This window comes from Rosa chinensis, chromosome 1 (assembly GCF_002994745.2).
Source record: "Rosa chinensis cultivar Old Blush chromosome 1, RchiOBHm-V2, whole genome shotgun sequence".
Taxonomy (NCBI): domain Eukaryota; kingdom Viridiplantae; phylum Streptophyta; class Magnoliopsida; order Rosales; family Rosaceae; genus Rosa; species Rosa chinensis.
Window position 1 is genome coordinate 33,024,233 of NC_037088.1, and position 17,731 is coordinate 33,041,963.

At 36.2% G+C, this 17,731-nt stretch overlaps 2 protein-coding genes and 1 long non-coding RNA gene across 5 annotated transcripts; all 3 read right to left on the reverse strand.

Moving 5' to 3' along the window:
- Nucleotides 1-540: 540 nt before the first annotated feature.
- On the reverse strand, nt 541-4,704 carry LOC112181789 (DAR GTPase 2, mitochondrial). Its single transcript, XM_024320192.2, has 8 exons — nt 4,317-4,704; nt 3,739-3,843; nt 3,188-3,265; nt 2,671-2,821; nt 2,487-2,557; nt 2,024-2,120; nt 1,635-1,837; nt 541-1,193 (listed from the first exon to the last, which is right to left on the reverse strand). The coding sequence occupies exons 1-8, from the start codon at nt 4,482-4,484 to the stop codon at nt 957-959; spliced, it is 1,110 nt and encodes a 369-aa protein (XP_024175960.1). The 5' UTR covers nt 4,485-4,704; the 3' UTR covers nt 541-956.
- A 596-nt stretch (nt 4,705-5,300) lies between these two features.
- On the reverse strand, nt 5,301-11,286 carry LOC112181788 (ent-kaurenoic acid oxidase 1). 3 transcript variants are annotated; one of them, XM_024320189.2, is made up of 11 exons: nt 11,064-11,286; nt 9,631-10,148; nt 8,783-9,142; nt 7,433-7,910; nt 7,074-7,340; nt 6,587-6,676; nt 6,430-6,508; nt 6,152-6,258; nt 5,937-6,058; nt 5,704-5,853; nt 5,301-5,525 (listed from the first exon to the last, which is right to left on the reverse strand). In XM_024320189.2, exons 3-10 carry the CDS (start codon nt 9,043-9,045, stop codon nt 5,748-5,750), a joined length of 1,512 nt encoding a protein of 503 aa, XP_024175957.1. In that variant the 5' UTR covers nt 9,046-9,142; nt 9,631-10,148; nt 11,064-11,286; the 3' UTR covers nt 5,301-5,525; nt 5,704-5,747. The 3 variants fall into 3 exon arrangements, with proteins under 3 accessions (XP_024175957.1, XP_024175958.1, XP_040368876.1); XM_024320190.2 differs by having other exon boundaries at nt 5,451-5,853; nt 9,631-9,780; XM_040512942.1 differs by having other exon boundaries at nt 5,451-5,853.
- Nucleotides 11,287-12,026: 740 nt separating this feature from the next.
- On the reverse strand, nt 12,027-14,806 carry LOC112176516. The gene is made up of 2 exons (XR_002926967.2): nt 14,466-14,806; nt 12,027-12,370 (listed from the first exon to the last, which is right to left on the reverse strand). It is a non-coding gene; the product is annotated as an uncharacterized LOC112176516 (long non-coding RNA).
- Nucleotides 14,807-17,731: the final 2,925 nt, after the last annotated feature.

A 17,731-nucleotide genomic window follows, 5' to 3' on the forward strand; every position in this document is an offset into this window, starting at 1 on the left:
AGAAGAAAAATTGACATTTAATGCAACTCTCCATATACAAGAAGTCCTTGCATGGGATCCCAAAGAAGAAAATCACTTTGCAGAGTTTCTGTGGGTTTAAGCTGATTACTTTCCTCTTCAAATCTATCTATATTTGTCTGTGCAGCAAACACAATGTACAATGTGTCATGTAAGAACTTCAGAAATATTGAGAGAAAAAAATCAACCGCAATGTGTCATGTAATTTTAGTTTTAGTTTTTCTATATTTCTGAAATTTTATCTTCTTTGATTCTTAGAAGTGTAAACTCCAGATGAACAGTATCTTTGTAAAGAAAAAGGCAAAGAAAAAAAAATTCCTTTATCATGCATAATAGTTGACTTGGAAAAATATCATTTCTTTAAAAATATCGAACGACTCTACCTGAGAATGGCATTAGAAAGCTTTACCAAAAGGGTGTTTCCTCGAGTACAAGTTGAAGGAGGGAAAGAGAACTTTTACACTTCTTTTTTTCTCTCTGATTAGTAAGTTCATTCTAGCTGATTTGGTCTAAAAATGTCGACTTAAAACTAGGGAAATCGAAAAAATCTTCTATCAATGCACGAAAACACAAAGCTTCGAAATTTACAGCAAATGAATATATAGGATAAGGTTGAAATCCTTCCCATATTTTACTTTCCATATAGTTGACTCATTTTCAGATTTCAAATGAAATCTGAAAATTAACAATGCTGATTTATCACCACCTTTTTAGGTTATTTATGGATACTGGAACCTAGCTAATAGCTAAAAGAGAAAGCTACCTCCCAGGATTAATTACACTAGATCTTCTAGACCTGGAAATTTCGCAGAAGTCAACTAGGAAAGAATTAGCAGCTTGTGGAGGGGGTGACTCAAAGGAAATGACTTCATGCTTTTGATCTTGGGTACTTTTAGCAGAGAATCGCGTTCATATATTATACACCAAGTCCCAAAGAACTAGAGGTTTCTTGGTATAGAATCTAAGGTATAATGTCCAAGCCTCCCAGTGCGAAAAAGATTCAATAACTTCGATTCGGCTTTATATTGAGTGATCTTTGTGGATTCCAGAGGAAACTGAAAAACTCCTTGCAGGGCCTTGATCTGTTCCTCAATAAGCATTTCATCCTCCATGTCACCATTGAAAAACGATATGATTTTGAAGAGAATCTGACGAACATCTTGCACTATGAAATCCTGCAGGAGAAACAAATGTCACATTAATTTTGAAAACTATTAATAGCCCTTTTTCTATCCTTGTCATACCATTGTTACTCCTGAGGTATTATAAGATATAAAAGACTTTTTCCAACTGCAATAAAAGCAATTCTTATAACGTTAAAACAATTTAGACCATCTATCAGAATGGTGTGTCTTCATTTTTTTCGCATAGACATAAGTGAAAAGTATTTAAAAGATTTTGTTTCACCATGTTGGCAAGGGGACAGATTTATTAACACAAGAAATCTTAAACTACTGTCAACAAGCCACAGCCCTGCATAAAGTTATAAGATGCTTCTTACCCTAACATCATTTACAAATCAACTATGGGGATTTTAAAAAGGAAAATCAATTTAATCAATTATGAAAACAAAATAGAAAACCATAGTTCTTGGTGCTGACGATAAGCATGCAAACCTGTGTGTGATCTGCAGAGTATCTTCTTTTCCGTTTGATGTCTTTCGAGCTATTTGAGCATTCTATACTGTGGTCTATCAATGTTCTACCATTCTCACTGCTGGACAAATTTGCCCATTTCTTGTATTCGTCGCTTCTGTTCAAGATAGCCAGAAAACACTGAGCTAGTTCTTTATCCCCAGCATAACAATCTATAATGGTTCCTGCATTCAAAAGTGAAAACATGAATATATGGTATCTCAAAGGTTTCAGAATTCTCATTCATCTCAGTCATACCACATATAAGTGTGTGTAACTCACTCTGGGAAGCACAGATCTACTCTGTCAGACCAGCTACTTTACCCATTTGGACCCAAGGAACAGAAATAAAGTATCCATAATGATTGTACCTGTCAACGCTAATTTGGTGCAGACCTCTACATCATGAATCTCTGGAGGCAAAACACCTGGTGTGTCCAAAACATAAATATTGGGATGACTTCCGATCTGCAAATGATCAAAAGACCCAAGTCCTTAACATATATCAGGGATCTGGATTTAAAAATTCTTTCTTTTTTCTTTTTCTTTCTGGAACCATTATTCTTGTCAACACAGCAATGGGGTCTGCAGGAACTGAAAATTTTCAAGGAGAAAAATACTTGTATGGAATGCCTTTGATCTGAGAATAATAAAACCAAAAATAAGTTTTTGTATGTTTATAGAAAATTTCGAATTGAAACATTTTTTGCAATATGCTGCCTAAATGATGCACCCATACCCTCTATTGTGCTTATCCCTAGTATCCACCCTCTTATTAACATATATAAGACAAGCTTCCCACAACATATGTGTCAAAAGGCAAAGTCTACAAACCTTCAAACTGCTTATATCTTTTGTTTCACCAGGCTGTGGACTCACTGTAGCATGCTTCAACTTTCCCTTTTCTATTCCAATTTTCCGGAATGAATTAGAGAACATAACAGAGGAGGATATTCCCCCACATAATCCAAGTCTCAAGAATAAAAGAAGCTTAATAAAATATGATTTAAAGTGGTACCTGCTGCACTAATCCTCCCAATTCGATGTAAGGAGTTGGCAAGGGCCGACTTACCAACATTAGGAATTCCAAGTAGCAATATCGTTGCAGTATAACTAGAATTATCATTGTTATTCAATTCTCTGACACGAGCTTGCAAAAAGTTCAAAAACTGGACGAAGTACACCATTTGGAATGAATGAACTAAAAGAGCAATAACTTAAAAGAGTAATAACCAAAAGAACATGAGAAACACTGAATCGATGCATTCTTCAGGAAAAGAGAACAGAACAAGACATTGTTTGAATTAAGTTTGAGTCCAAAAATAATTGAAGGGGAATTTGATTTTTATAACTATATCACACACAGAGATCCAAAATACCACATACATAACTCATACATATGGTTAAAAATTATCCATACACTATTATCATCATGATGATAAGTTTGCCATCTACAATCAAACCGTGCCTTTGTTTATGACTAAGATATGCATTTAATAAAGTTAATGAAAAAAAAAAACAAACAATACAGTTACCTGCTTAATGCTCTCTTTATTATGGGCATTGACTCCATATGAAATGCAATTATTTTTCTCAAAATACTTCATCCATTCCTATAAATGGCAGAAATACAAAACTATTATAGAAGGAAAAATAAGAGTGATTTGCATCATAAATACTAATTGGCTATAAGTTTCACTGTGCTTAAATTACACAAGTTTAATTTGCCTATAAGGGGAAGACGTAAATAGGATCTACGTTAGGGACATCTACTATTCACTCCACCCTACCCCAATCATCTTAATGGTAACCAAGGCGTTATGTAATTTTCCCAGTGTAATAGGTGCTTCAAGTAACTTATCCACAACACAAATTAAAGAAAAGAAAAGGCATCACATATTTCACTATCTACGAGCTCACTCACCACTATGGAACAGATTCAAATGTTAGATCACAGAACTTTGATCAGACTTTTAAAACTTCATGCTTGAACATTGTTGTTGTTGTTGTTGTGTGTGTGTGTGTTTCTTTTTTCCCCAAGTATATCTAATGTGGAAAGAAAATTAAATTGCTGAACAACGCACACCTTCAACTGGGAACGATTCGCAAGGTCCACCTTGTTCATTACTATGATTCGCTTGGAGGAGGATGTGTAGTTCTCCAATTGCTTGTACGCTGATGACAATGGAATCTGAAAGTAGTATAAAGTAAATCGGTAATGATCCTTCAGAACATAGTTTGTAACCACGCCTGAAAATTTTGCATTTAAGAATTCAAGCAATGCTTTTCCCTTGGGAGCATAGTTAACAAGTTTTTTCTTAACCGCAACGAGAATTACCTTCAAATTGGAAATGCATTACAAGATACTTTTGGTCTCAATAGCAAGCAACGGGAATCTACGTAATCAAATAACTATGGGAAACAAAAATGCAGTTATAGGTCATTTTGATGGGATTGCACCAAAACCGAAAACCGAGATACCAAGTTGCACCATTTTCTACAAGCTAAGGACCAAACCTCACAAACCCAGAGCTTAAAACTTGGAAAATTTCATATTCAAAGAAAGAAGAAAGAGAAAACAGCTAGTGAATGTGAGTGAGGCATTTCATCAAACACATGGAGTGCATAAGTATACATATTGAATGGAAGTAGCAGAGTACGTACCCTTGCGTCTCTGACTTCAAGAACGAGATCAACCAATGGGATACGTTCAGCGATGGCACGAGAAGCAGCAGCCATGTGAGGGCTGAACCAACCGTTCCCAGAGCTTGTGTTGTTGGTGGCTTTTACAATAGCCATGCCTATTCGTCTCGCTAAACTAGCCGTTGCCATTTTTGCCTTTGAGTTGAAGATAACGCTGGGCTGTTTTGCCTTTTGGGATTTTTCTCTGGGCCAATTTTCGTCTCTGGCTCTAGTCTTGAAAACCTTTTGCAAATTTGTTGTTGTTGTTTTTTTTTTTTTTTAATATTCTTTTTTCTTTCCTAAATTTTTCATTTGCTTCTAACTATATCACACGGCAGACCGTTGAGGTTAGATTAAGGCCTAGTATGACATAGTTTAGGTTGTGCAAAAAGCTTCTCGACTTATAAGTTAAGTAGGAAAATGTGTTTGGTAAACTTTAATAAAACAGCTTATTTTAAAAGTTACATCATTAAGCTACTGCTTGTAACATTCTCAATATATAAAAAAAAACTGCTGCTTATGAAATTTAGTAAAAAGCAGCTTTCATCAGTTAAAAGCTACAGCTGCTTACGATTTAAGCTACGTTATCTCAATCCTGGATTCAATTGTGAAGGAGCTAAGGAGGTTGAGTATGTTAGTATTAGCCTATTAGGCCAAGTCGAGGATTCGATCTTCTCCAATGCAACAGAAAACAGGAGAACTATAACACCCGTGTCATCCGCTTTTAATCTTGATGGGTGTGGAAGTGATGGACAAATCCAGTGTTTAGTGGTGAGTATTTGTACTTTTGAAAATGCACTTCTTGGCCTTTGGGTTTGTGTGAGACTTTGAGAGGCGTTCTTTCCTGAATCTGTCAATCCATTTCACCTTGGTTCTTCCCAATATCTGAATACTCCATGCCTTTAAAGAAGAGAATGAGGCAATGAGCAGTGTTCGCAAATGGTTAAAGTTGCTCCTTCAATAAAATTTACCGACGAGGCCAAGAGATGGAGATTTTGGTGCAAATGAAGACATACATAGAGGTGGCAAACAAAAATCAACAATGAAGGTAACGCACCAATATACTACAAAGACCAGGCACAAAAGACTACTCGTAAAACTATGAAACATTGGTGGTGGTAGGATTAACTGCAAAAGACTACTCGTAAATAAAAAATCATGATTACACACAACATTCTTGCAAACACAATTCCCAGCTCTCATAGATTTGCCTTTTCTTGCCAGAAACTAACCCCTTAATCGCTAAACCTAAACCGCAAATTCAAACTTGCTGCCACACTGTTGGAAGCATACTGGCTCCTGGAATGCTAACAAATGGGCAGATATCCAAGTTCAAAGCTTGCAAAACATAGAACATAATATGAGGCAGCCGAAACCGCTGCATTTTAGGTCCTGTAGGAATTGAATTTGCTTCTATGCACGTGAACGCGCACATTTCTTGATTCTTGCCAAGCAGTTGTCTTTTGGCCTAGGATGAGGCAAGTGGATCATTGGGCACTGAGGATTAATTCGCTCCACCCTACATCACCAATTTAATTACAGTAAATAAGAGAACATTACAATCTTGGATGTGGAGAGAAATGGTTGCAAGGTGACTCTTACTCATAACCAAGAAGAAAATGGTGTAGGAAAATAGCAATTTCCAGCTTAGCAAGATCATTTCCCGGGCACAGCCTGCTTCCAGCTCCGAAGGGAAGAAAAGTTGCTGGTTTCGGTGTATAGTTCTATGCCAGCCAAAGCAGTTGAACGCATATATCAGATCTAAGACATCAATGACTATATGATTGTCATAATCATCAGTATTGAAAGTGACTTACATCCCATCTAGAAGGGTTAAATTCTCTGGGATTTGGATATATTTCAGAATCCCAGTGAACGCTCCTAAACCAGGCCAAAGCTTTCCATCCCTTTGGAATGATATAACCTGAAATTAATGCCATAAAACCACTGGGGTGTCCCAATATTTTGTTCAAAATCAACCGGTAGTAGATAAACAAAAAGATGAATCCTCAAGAGTACACGTGCTATGCATCTCAGGACTCAGGACTCAGGACCCATGTGCAATAGAGAGGTACATAAGAAAATCTTAACTAACCATTTATATTGACATCTTTATTCGCCTCTCGAAACACCACGAGTGAGAATGATACAAACCGAAGAGTTTCATCGATCACCTATGAGTTTGAAATGGTTAGTTGGAATCACTTGGTCGAGGCTGAATATAAACAAAAGTGAAATCACTTTGAAGTTACCTTAGAAAGATATTCCATTTCTCGATATTCCTTAAGTGTCAGTCCCTTCTGTGTTGGTGGCCTCCTCTTTAAAATCTCTTCTTGCTCTGCCTGCAGTTAACAATGATGATTATGAATTCCAATTTTTAAGTGTTCAGGACACACCAAATCAGAAGATATTAAACAAGATCAGAGAAACACAATTCTACAAAATTTATTGCAAATGATGAACTCAATCCAAATGGAGCTTCAAAGCAGCACACATTACACTGTACACACAGGGATACAAACATTCATATTCTAACAGTATAAGACTCGCATATTAGGATGTAAAATTCAGTGTTGTTTACTGACTTTCTCTCATTAGATAGGCTCGACAATTTCCCAATTATGGAATCAACCAATGTGGATCGAGTACGGATGCAAAAAGTAAAATAAATGAATCAGAAAATAATAACACATAATAAAAGAACTTGACCTTGATTGAGTTTCCAAAAACTTGAAGTACCTTGGCTCTCTGCAACACTTCCGGGTGTTCTTGTAGCAAAACAGTCGCCCACATGATGGTATGGCCAGAAGACTCATGGCCAGCATTCAAGTACATTAGCAGAATGTCAATGACTTCTTCATCTGTAAGTTTCCTTCCATCTTCGTCTTCAACATCCAGCAGAGCATCCATCATATCTTTCTTCTTTCTGAAGAAATTGCCAGCCTTCTTTTGGGCCCTGCGCTCATCTACACTACATTGAAAAATAGCAACAAGGTTTTTTCGAGCCTGTAATTAAAATGAATCGAGTGAGTGCTGACACAAAATACAATAATTTAATTTGTAGAATACCAAAAGACTTCAACTTAATTGTGTGTCACCTTAAGTGCCTTATGGTAAGCAAATCCCGGGATATTGATTGCCATGGCTCTAACTCCATAGTTCAGTTCTGTATATTCCCTCTCTAGAGCCTCCATCACAGACTCAGTCTCTGTGCTAAGAAATATGAACATAATAATTCTGAAAGTAATCTTTCTGAGTTGAGTTAAAAACTCCATCTGTCCCATGGTGGCCAATTTTTCCAAAGAAGATATAACAATCTCCTCAATATATGGTATGTACATAGACAATGCTTCATGACCATTGACCGGAGCTGCTGTTAGTCTTCTCAGACGCTTGTGCTCTTCAAAGGGTATGGAAACGAATGATTTCTTGCCAATGAGTTCAACGGTGGAAGCAGGCCAACCGGGCTTAAATGCATCATCATCTGTCAAAACTCTTCTACATGTTTCTGGCACTGTACAAATGATACTGGGACTCCCAAACATGAAAGCCTTGTAGATTCCAACTTTTCCAAATCTGGGTATTTTGTTGTTCCCAGAATGTAATTAAACTAAGTCAGCTAAATTGCCAAATTTTATGGACATAGCGTTGTAAATAACATAACAACAGTTCAAACCTGCTTAAACTAATATGAAGTCGAATGATTGATCAAAACATTATTCGTCTATCTGATTTATTACCGAGTATAAACCACTAAACGAATGGTTTGTCATTAGCCCGAAATTTCATATAACCTTTTGAGTGACTTCCCACAAGAATGGTTCCATTGGTGATAAGTCCAGCTTTGCAAGCTGTGGGCCTTCCTGAGCCTATGACTCATTCAGGTGGATCAAGACAGCTAAGAGCTGAAGAATCTTTTTCTTGTTTTGAAACTTTTGGCCCTAAGCTGAAGAATTAGAAATGACCGTTCACAAATTTGACTGACAAAGCTTTGTGCAGTTCATAGCAGAAAACGTTTTGTAAAAGATAGGAAGTATTTGCATGAGACTCTGTGGGGGCACTCAGACAGATTGTGTGTGATAGCTCTCCTTTACAAGTGTCAAGCATGCATAGATGTGACAGGGAAAAATGACAAAATGGGCAATTCTGCTAGATAAACCCAAAACCCTAAACACTGACTCAGCCAAACCGTGTGTTTAGGCTGTCCACTACAAGTGTCCTCCATGCATGTAAATTAAGGGCGGTGATGGTTAGGTACATATGAATATGACAGGCAAAATGACATGAATGGCCATTTCTGCAGTAAATTACCATAATGCCCTAGTACGTTCCTGGTTTGCATCAGTCACTGAACACATGATGAATGAAAAGAAAGAAGAAGAGGGCAACCAAACTCTAGCAATCGATGTAGGTTAACAGTCACTACTAGAGAGAATGGTGGTATTTACCTGGAAACAAAGGAGTCGATGAAGGTTTCAGGTTTAGTGGACTTGTAGGCTTTGAGGAAGGACCACATGTTGCCAATGAAAGGCAAACCCAAGTCACCAGGTGGGAGACGGTACTGCTTTTCGCCCAAGGGTGTTTCATAGAGCCACCGGTTTACATTCATCAGAAGCCACTGCAGGGTCAGAAAAACACCAACAAAGCTAGTACTGCACAAAAGAACCGTCCACATTGAACCCAACTCCATTGATCCCACTCCTAAAACCATCACCACTTGTGATTCTATGCCTTTCACTCTTGAGTAGAGAGACCGGCGAGCAGTACTAACCACCACTCACCAAACTCTTCACTTTGTTATCACTCGACTGGAAAAGGAGAGAAAACAGTGTCAAGCAGAAACACTCTCAGACCTATCCCTCTGCTTGTTCTAAATCTCTGTGTTTGCATTTTATATATATGCAGTGAGAGAAGTTGGCTGTTTTGGGGAAATTTTATGACTCCCAAAAGACCCTTTGCTATAGAAAATCATGACACGAATAAAATGCTTGTTTCTAGGTAGAGTCATACTTCTTCCAACAACATACATGCTTTCCTATGTAACGCTCTTTTTTTTTTTTTCTTCACTGTTTCTATTCCCGCACATATTTACACCATTCATGATTATCAAAAGAGCCATAACTGACAACAAAAACGAGAACAATCCATACGTTCTAAGCAACATAAGATCGATGACTGTATATGAAGAAAAATTTGAGTGTTATTAAGATTAAATTGCGTGCAAAGGAAACAGAAATAATAAAAATAAAAAGAGCAATGCAAAGAAAGTCACAGCAGAAATAGGAAGGAGGATGACCTCAAACAGCATGCACGAGCAACCAACTACAAAACAAAACTTCTTCCTGATATATATGTGACTAGTTCTTGGCCAATTCGCCCTCTGAACATGTGACAACACCATACTTCGGTTGAAGCTTCTGAGGTAACTTGTTGTAGCATTTAATGCCTGCAATGAAATACATAGTACAATGAACAGGATTGGTTTTGTAAACAATTTTAATACATAAAGACTCGAGAAAGATACATGGAGATGACAAATTCAAAAGGGAAGTAGTCATAGCTATTCATCCATAGGCGGACGGACATCAGTTGATGCATCTGGAGTTGCTTATAGTTTATCCTACCAGTGAGTTCTTGAAGTTGTATACTAGAAGCCTAATCCATACACTTGAACATTGTCATGAGACTTGAGTAAAACACCAGTTCCCAAGCTCCTATTAGTACCCCATTTTCTAGGACCTGAGATTGATAATCAATTCTGAACTTTCTTTTGACATTCATTATAACTCCACAGAAGGTAGCAATAATAAGCATCTGCAGAGAAAGTGGAAGATGATTTTAAGTGAAGCAGCGTCCCACTTTTAAAACCTCCAGTCAGCACAAGTACTATTCTAAAACCAAGAAAGATAAAGAAAACAGTAATCTAAGATGAGAAAAAGGAAAGATTAAAATCACTCTTCCTTAGTTTAGAAACATTTTTCATTCATGGATGCCGATTATCTTATTCACCAGCATCTTTGCTTCGTCAGATGCATAGATTAGGAGTTGTTTACGGCCAATTTACAAAAGATTGAACGAGACAGACATACGTTTGACCTGCACTAGTAACACCCAAAACTTATCATTGCACTGGAAAACACTAGCCAAGACAGTATTGCAATATGTAAATTCCAGGTATGCTGGAAGGCTTTACTATAGCATATCAGTATTTTCAAAAATTTCTTATCCTAGATTACAAATTTAAGCTCTCATATCAGTACCCGGATGTACACACCTCATAGGGAGCCTGCCATTCTAGTAACTTGTAGTCTTGTACAATTGTTTTGATGGGTATATACAATAATCTCCTCTATTCTCTTAAGATTTCAATCAATCCAGAAATATCTTTTAGCTCAACATAGGGAGCTTACATTCCTAAAGATAAACCCATCATCATCATTAACTAGCTCCAAGTGCTCAAAATTCAAAACCCCATTATACATACCACCTATTTTGAGTTAATTCCGGGACCCTAATGCACCCATTATTAAAAAACCAACACCCACCATGAAAATTAAACCCAAATTTCCCACTCAATACCAAAACCCCAAACACAGAGACAGGAATATACTTCCATAGCCAAATAGCTTAATATCGGGTAATGAGCAAAAACAAAAACAACATAAACCAAAATGGCCATGCTTACTTATTTGTCATCCTTGTTCAATTTTAAGAGCAATAAAAACTCACTTTTTTTTGTCGTCTCTGCAACTGAGCCTGAGAAGTGTCAGGGAAACGACAACGTGTTGGAGGTTGGTGGGTTCGCCTAAGACAACGGTTTGGTCCATTACACTCCTCCTCATTGCCCGTGTGACGCGCCCTCAGCTCTCTCACACACAGGGGGCTGTGGGAGGGAATGGACAACAATTCTCAGGCCTAAATTTTTTTCCCGGGCAATTCAACCGTCGCTTGCCAAACTTTTAACCTAGTCGTTTGACATCCAACGGCGTATAATACTTGGGTGCACTATCCAACGGTTTATAATAGCCTCTAACGTGGCTATTTTCCTTCCTATTTTATCAACCGGATCTAAACTTTTTTATACCAGAGAGAATATAATCCAACTTTTAATAGTGATCAACGAAATATCTAGATTTTCAAATCATATCAAGTTGATACTTCCGTCTATTTTTTGTCACTTCTCAGTTATTACTTGATTTCCCACAAATCTACTCTAAAGTGTTCAAATAAATAGAGTGACTGGGTAAGGGTCTTCTTGACTTTAGTCAATAGGGAAAATGTTAATCAGTTATCGTTGAAGTCAATCGGGTGGGCTTTGTTTAGTAATTGGACCAGGTGTCCCCGTCATTTTTCTTTAACCAAAAGATAAAATGGCTGTGTTTTTCAGAAAAGCTGGCTTCTGCTTATTTCTGAGAAAAAATAGCTGAAAAGCAAAGCAGCTGAGTGTTTGGTAAAATGGCTTTTTTAAGTGCTGTCAGTGGCAAAGTATTTGGTAAATTCAAACTGACTTATGCTTTTTATTTGTGGAATGACCAAATTGGACATGAGAGATTATTTGCCTTGATTGTTTGGTAATACAATGTTGATCAAATGCTTTTGTTATTATTTTTTTACCTTTATTATGTCCTTATTCATTTTTGTCACCTTTCAATTTTTATAAATTATGGCGAGCATATGATTAATATTGGACAATTTTAAAAATAACTTATACAAATTTATTAGTAACATTAATAACAATTGGTTTCTGGTTCACATCAAGTAACCACAAAAAAATTCATAACACATTCAAATGTTCAAGTTATTACTCGCACTCATCAAACTTTGAGTAATGCTATTTCTTATTATTTCCATTTCTTGTGCACCATGACCATGATATTCTTCTTCTACATCATCATCCATCTCTATCCCATGACTTGACCCATCACCTTCTCTTTCTTCACCGTGAACAAAATGCCTATCACGATGTGCATGTCCCCGTATATTCCAGTAAGAAGTTCAGTTACCTAATATTTTAGGAAAATCTTTCTGAAAACAAACTGAGAAGTCAAAACTTTTTAGTTCCAATAGTAAGTAAAATAAACCACTCCACAGAGAAAGAGACATAGCAATGGCTTAGGGAACTTCAACATTGTGCAAAGAAGCACACTTTAAGCATAAACGAACAGTCTTTTGCACCCACTAGTTAAGCAAGACAGATAGTGCAGAGTTTCATACAGAAAGAGAAACTCAAAACTTTAAAATCCTATAATCCCCAAAACCACAATTAACCAACTGAGCAACCAATGATGTAATTTGATAGAAATTTGTAGCATAATTCAAGTAAATACAAATTGAGATTCAAACAAGGCTGCCAAGCTGCTGAAAATAATTGAGCTATTTAAAAAGTTTTTTTGCAGGTAGACCTTACTGCAGTACAAAATAGTACTACTGATAGGAGAAAATCCTTACCTTAAATTGATTAAAAAGGTATGATCATTATACCATCTGAATACAATGATTTGGTTTGAAAGTAGATGGATAATTATATAGGACCAAAAAGAACCTCTTTAACCCTTTAATTATATTCAAGGTCATTAGAAAAATTGTAAATGCGCCACAAGTGATTCAATTAAACAAAACACATGAATTCTTGAAACATTTTTGGCCAGTTATAAGAAGTGCTGAAAAACATTCAATATATCAAATCTTATCTGGACGGAGACAAGTTCATGAAATGGTAAGTAAGCAATCAAGTGATACACTTTTAAATATACCACTTATAAGTAGTCTTTCACAAATAAATGACATGTAAAAGACAACAAAGGTCTTTCCAAAAGATATTGAACATTGGTTGCATTAGTCAAGAGAAGGTATCCCAGTTATTGGAAAAGACAGGTGCCCATAAAAATTTACAGTCATGGAAACACATATTCAACCATATTTTGGATCTTTAGCTCCCTGTTGAAACTTGAAAGAATCGAATCATAGACCAAAACATTATGTATAGATGGTATGAACTTTGGACATTATTGAATAATGTTATAAGACTCAACTGCAGTACATATAACAAACTTGTACTATAGAAGGCTCAACACACCCATACACATTATTTGCTAAGACCTAGAAAAGGAGACTCATATATATCGCAGATGTAAACTCAGGGAATATGATATAGAAAATCTTAAAAGTAGATTCAAATTTCATCGCAATTGCAATGTGATCCAAAGTTGCAAATGAAATTCAAAAGGCAATGAAAATTAACTTCCCAAAACTAGGATATAGAAAAGACTTGGATTTTAGAACTGATGGTCCAATTTCCAGGAACAAATTCAGTAACCCAATATTTCTAAGAAACAAACTGAAAAGTCATAACTTTTCAAATCTGCAAACAACTCAACACTCAGCAGAGAAAAAGATAAGAGTATAGCTTGGGGAACTTTCACCAATATCCAGAGAAGCAAACTTTTAAAAATAAATGATCACTCTTTGGCACCCAAGATTTAAGATTGTGCAGAATTTCATACAAAAAGAGAAAAAAGAAAACTTTAAAATCCTATAATCCCCAAAACCACTATTAACAAAGAAAGTTGAGAAACCAACTGTTCCGATTGTTATATGTCAATTGACTTGATTCGTGAAAACCACTTCGTAAGCTCACTAATGAGTTCAAATTCCAGAAACAACTCTCCTAAAGCAATTCAAAACTCTACTGTTACATGCTTCTCAAAGAAAAAAACTCATTTCTTCCAACATTAGAAAACCAAGCAATCTGTAGCTAGCAAAATTTGAAAAAAAACAACCAAAATCCCAGATCAAACATGCACTTCGTCTAAGCTCATAAACCCAATGTCACATAGCAATATAGAAACAAGGTAGCAGCTAGATAATTGGTAATTGAAAAGACAAACAAAGGAAACAAGAGGCGAGCACCTCTTGACAAACAAGATTCTAGTAATCAGCTTCTTGGTTGAAACTGTGAACTTATAAACCATCAAGCTTACTCAATAACAATTGCAAACAAGGATTTGAATATAAAAGCATGACCCAGATGAGCATTAAGCGAATCAAAGAAGAACCCAGATAGGGAATCATAGATTGAGAAATGAAAGATGAAATAGGAACTGAAATGGAAAAGGGAGGAGTTCTTAATACCTGCAAAGCTTTCGATTTTCAGAGCCTGGTACGAAAATCTGGGGATTGGATTGAGGCTTCAAACACGAATGAGAGGAGGCAGTCAGCGAGATGCAAGTGCGTGTTCATTGCGCAGCGCTGGAGGCTTCACTTTTCAACACGGAAGAGAAGGGTTTGATGGCAATGTGGTGTAATTGCTGAAAGGAAGAGAGGACACAACCCGGTATTTCAAAATTTTCATTAAACTATAGTAACTCCCGCTACAGTGAGAAAAGCCCTTGCCTACTTCTAAAAGCATGGGGTTGCTGGCTTCAGCTTTTCGACCAAAAGAAGCAGTGGCTTCTGCCAAAAGCGGGGCAAAAGCAGGTTTACCAAACGCACACAGGTCAGGTGCTTATAAGCAAGGGAGCAAAAAAGCCCCCCAAACGCACCCTAAGTCATCCTCATGCCAGAACATCCGTCTAAAATTGACCCCAAAATAAATAAAAAAACTCTATTTTAGCAGCATTTGGGGAAAGAAGTTGAAATTTTTGAGTTACAGGAATATTTTTTTGGTGGACATTAAAGAAATATTTGGCATTTACTAAAGCACTTAAAAAGCTTAATAAAAATTCTATGTGCCTTCTAACAAGACGACAATGTAACAAAATCAACTTCTAGATAAACAATCCCAAAAAGAGTAAAAAAAGATTATGAAAAGGCACATATTTGTATATAAAAAGAAAATAAAATAAAAAATTCCCACTAGGAAATATGACCAAAAAACAATTTATGAGAGAAATACCATTTTATCTTGTATAGCCTCCAAGTTAAACTAAAACTCTAACCCTAGTTCCCTCTTTTCAAGTTTCTTCCCATGAAAACCATTGATTCCATCACTGCCAAATTCACTGTTTCCTTGACTTTGGCTTGGGATGGTGATGCGATGGATTTGATTAGGTTTGGAGGCAACCCGGCTCAAAAGTCTCAATCCTATTTATTGGGAAAACCTCCAATCTGCAATAAGTTTGTTGTGCCTGATACACGTTTTCACGTACTTTTAACAAATATGGTTGGTTAACAAACCATTTTAGATCCAAAAGAAGTCAAGTGATCTATTTCACATATCCTTCAACAAGGTCCTTGTTTGTTTGCAGGACTACGACATGATTGGTCTCACCACTTACCCAGCTAATAATGGCTCTGCTTGCATAAGACATAATTTTGTCTAGTTTTTTTTTTTTTCCTTCAGAAAATGATGTATATATGTTATTGAATTACTTGATTTGATGGTGTACAATTGCACCACAATTGAGTGCCTACGTTTTGTAAACTATCTAGTTTGTATACTCACTCTGAATAAGTGAGCGACTAGGTTTTAATGAGTGGTGTTTGTCAGGTTTGGTTGTTGCTTGGCTCTCAAATACATGAGTTGAATATGAAAATTTGATGCATGTGCCCTTTTGGATTTATCAATAAAAAAGATAGCTTTGATTCTAAAAAAAAAAATGACTAAATCAAAAGCAAGTTCTAGTACCTTGGAGTGTGTGTGTTTAGCGAGCACTATGGCTTAATGTCCAGTTATAATGGATCTCGTACTCTACCAATTTGGATTTGGGTTTGGCTTTCCGAGATTGGTTAGTTAATCACATACTTCACGTTTCTAGGGGGAAATTTTCTCCTCTAGTGGTCCTTATATGGTCATGTTGAAAGGAGAAAATAAAATAACTTTGGCACTCTACGTCGCTTTTAGTGTATGAGGTTTATTTTCATATGTGTGTGGTTTGTGGAATATACAATGGTTCGTAAGCTTAGAAAGGATCCCAAGTGACTGCAACCTCCTCCTAGATTGACTACCTTCGCCAAATGGATGGCTAAAGATAAATATTGATGGTGCATTCATAACTACTACATAATCAAGGGTTATCGAAATTGTCGTTTTTGATGACTCTGGATCTCTTATTGGTTTTTCCACATAAATATTGCAAATAGTTTCGAAGTTGAATGTGCACATGGAAGCTCTTGTAAACGTTTGCTTGTTTAATCACTAATCAACAACACTTATCTTTGGTTACTTTGGAGATTAGCTCTCTTAATTCTTTTGGTCCAACAATCTCTTTCTTTTATGATCTCACATGTGTTATCACACATGTGCATGACAGCATTCTAGATGCCCTTGATCATCTTCTAGCTAGTTTCTCCCTTTTCTATGTTAGGCGTAAAGTTAATAGTGTGGCTCATAATGTAGCTAAATTCTTTAAGTCACATTTACCCCTGTATTTCTAATTTTATTATTAGTGTCCTTGTACTTGCCAATTTCAATCAATCTAATCTATTCATAGCTTTTTCGCTAACTATTTTGTGTTATATTTTGAAATTCTAGTTACTTACAATATAATTATACATACCATATTTGTGAATCATAATTATACAAGAAAGCCCACTAGAGTCACGTTTTCAATTTACAAAATACTTGATAGAAAAACTAATGATTTGACAAGATTGATTAAAATTGGAGAGGATATGGGTATATGTATGAAATTAAAAGTGTCGGGCACAATAATTTAAGGTGTAAAGCTCAAGGAGATTAAATGAAATTACCACATTCTTTAAATTCCAATCTTTCTACAACATGGTTTGTTGACCCTCCTACAGAGCTCTCTCTAGCTAAAACCTCATTTTGCATTTTTCTTTTGATAAATTTCCTGAAAGATCGACCTTTTGAGAACTTATGATAAGCTTAATTGATTGATCTATTTTGGAAAAGGTGTTACTCAAAGTCATCTCCATAATGTGTGTCATTCATGCATCATATCTGATCGGTTATTTTTATGCCAACAATTTTCCTACTACCGATTTGAATGTCAATTGTAGAATAAGGAAGTAGGGTCTCCTGCAGAGGACTTATGGAACTAATTGTAATACTTTCCGAGTATAGGAGTTGATTGTGAAATTTGTAAAGACAATTGAAAGTAAATAACAAATAATGAAGTTGCTTAAGATTGAGAATCAATAGAGAAGCAGAAGTCAGGGAATGTATCCACCACCAAACAATTAAGTATGCAAACCATGTTTAACCTAGACTTATTTACCTAAGGATGAAGATGCTCAAGTTAACCCAACGCCTGAATCAACCTATTATTTTTCCTTACTTGTATGCTAGGTGAGAGACGCTCTACACCTAACCTATTTCCTAAAATGCAACCTAGGTTGATGCAACTCTAGATTTAACACATAGAAATCATTAAGATTAAGAAAAACGAGACATCACAAGACATCATGAGTACGACGCGTCTCAATTAATCTAG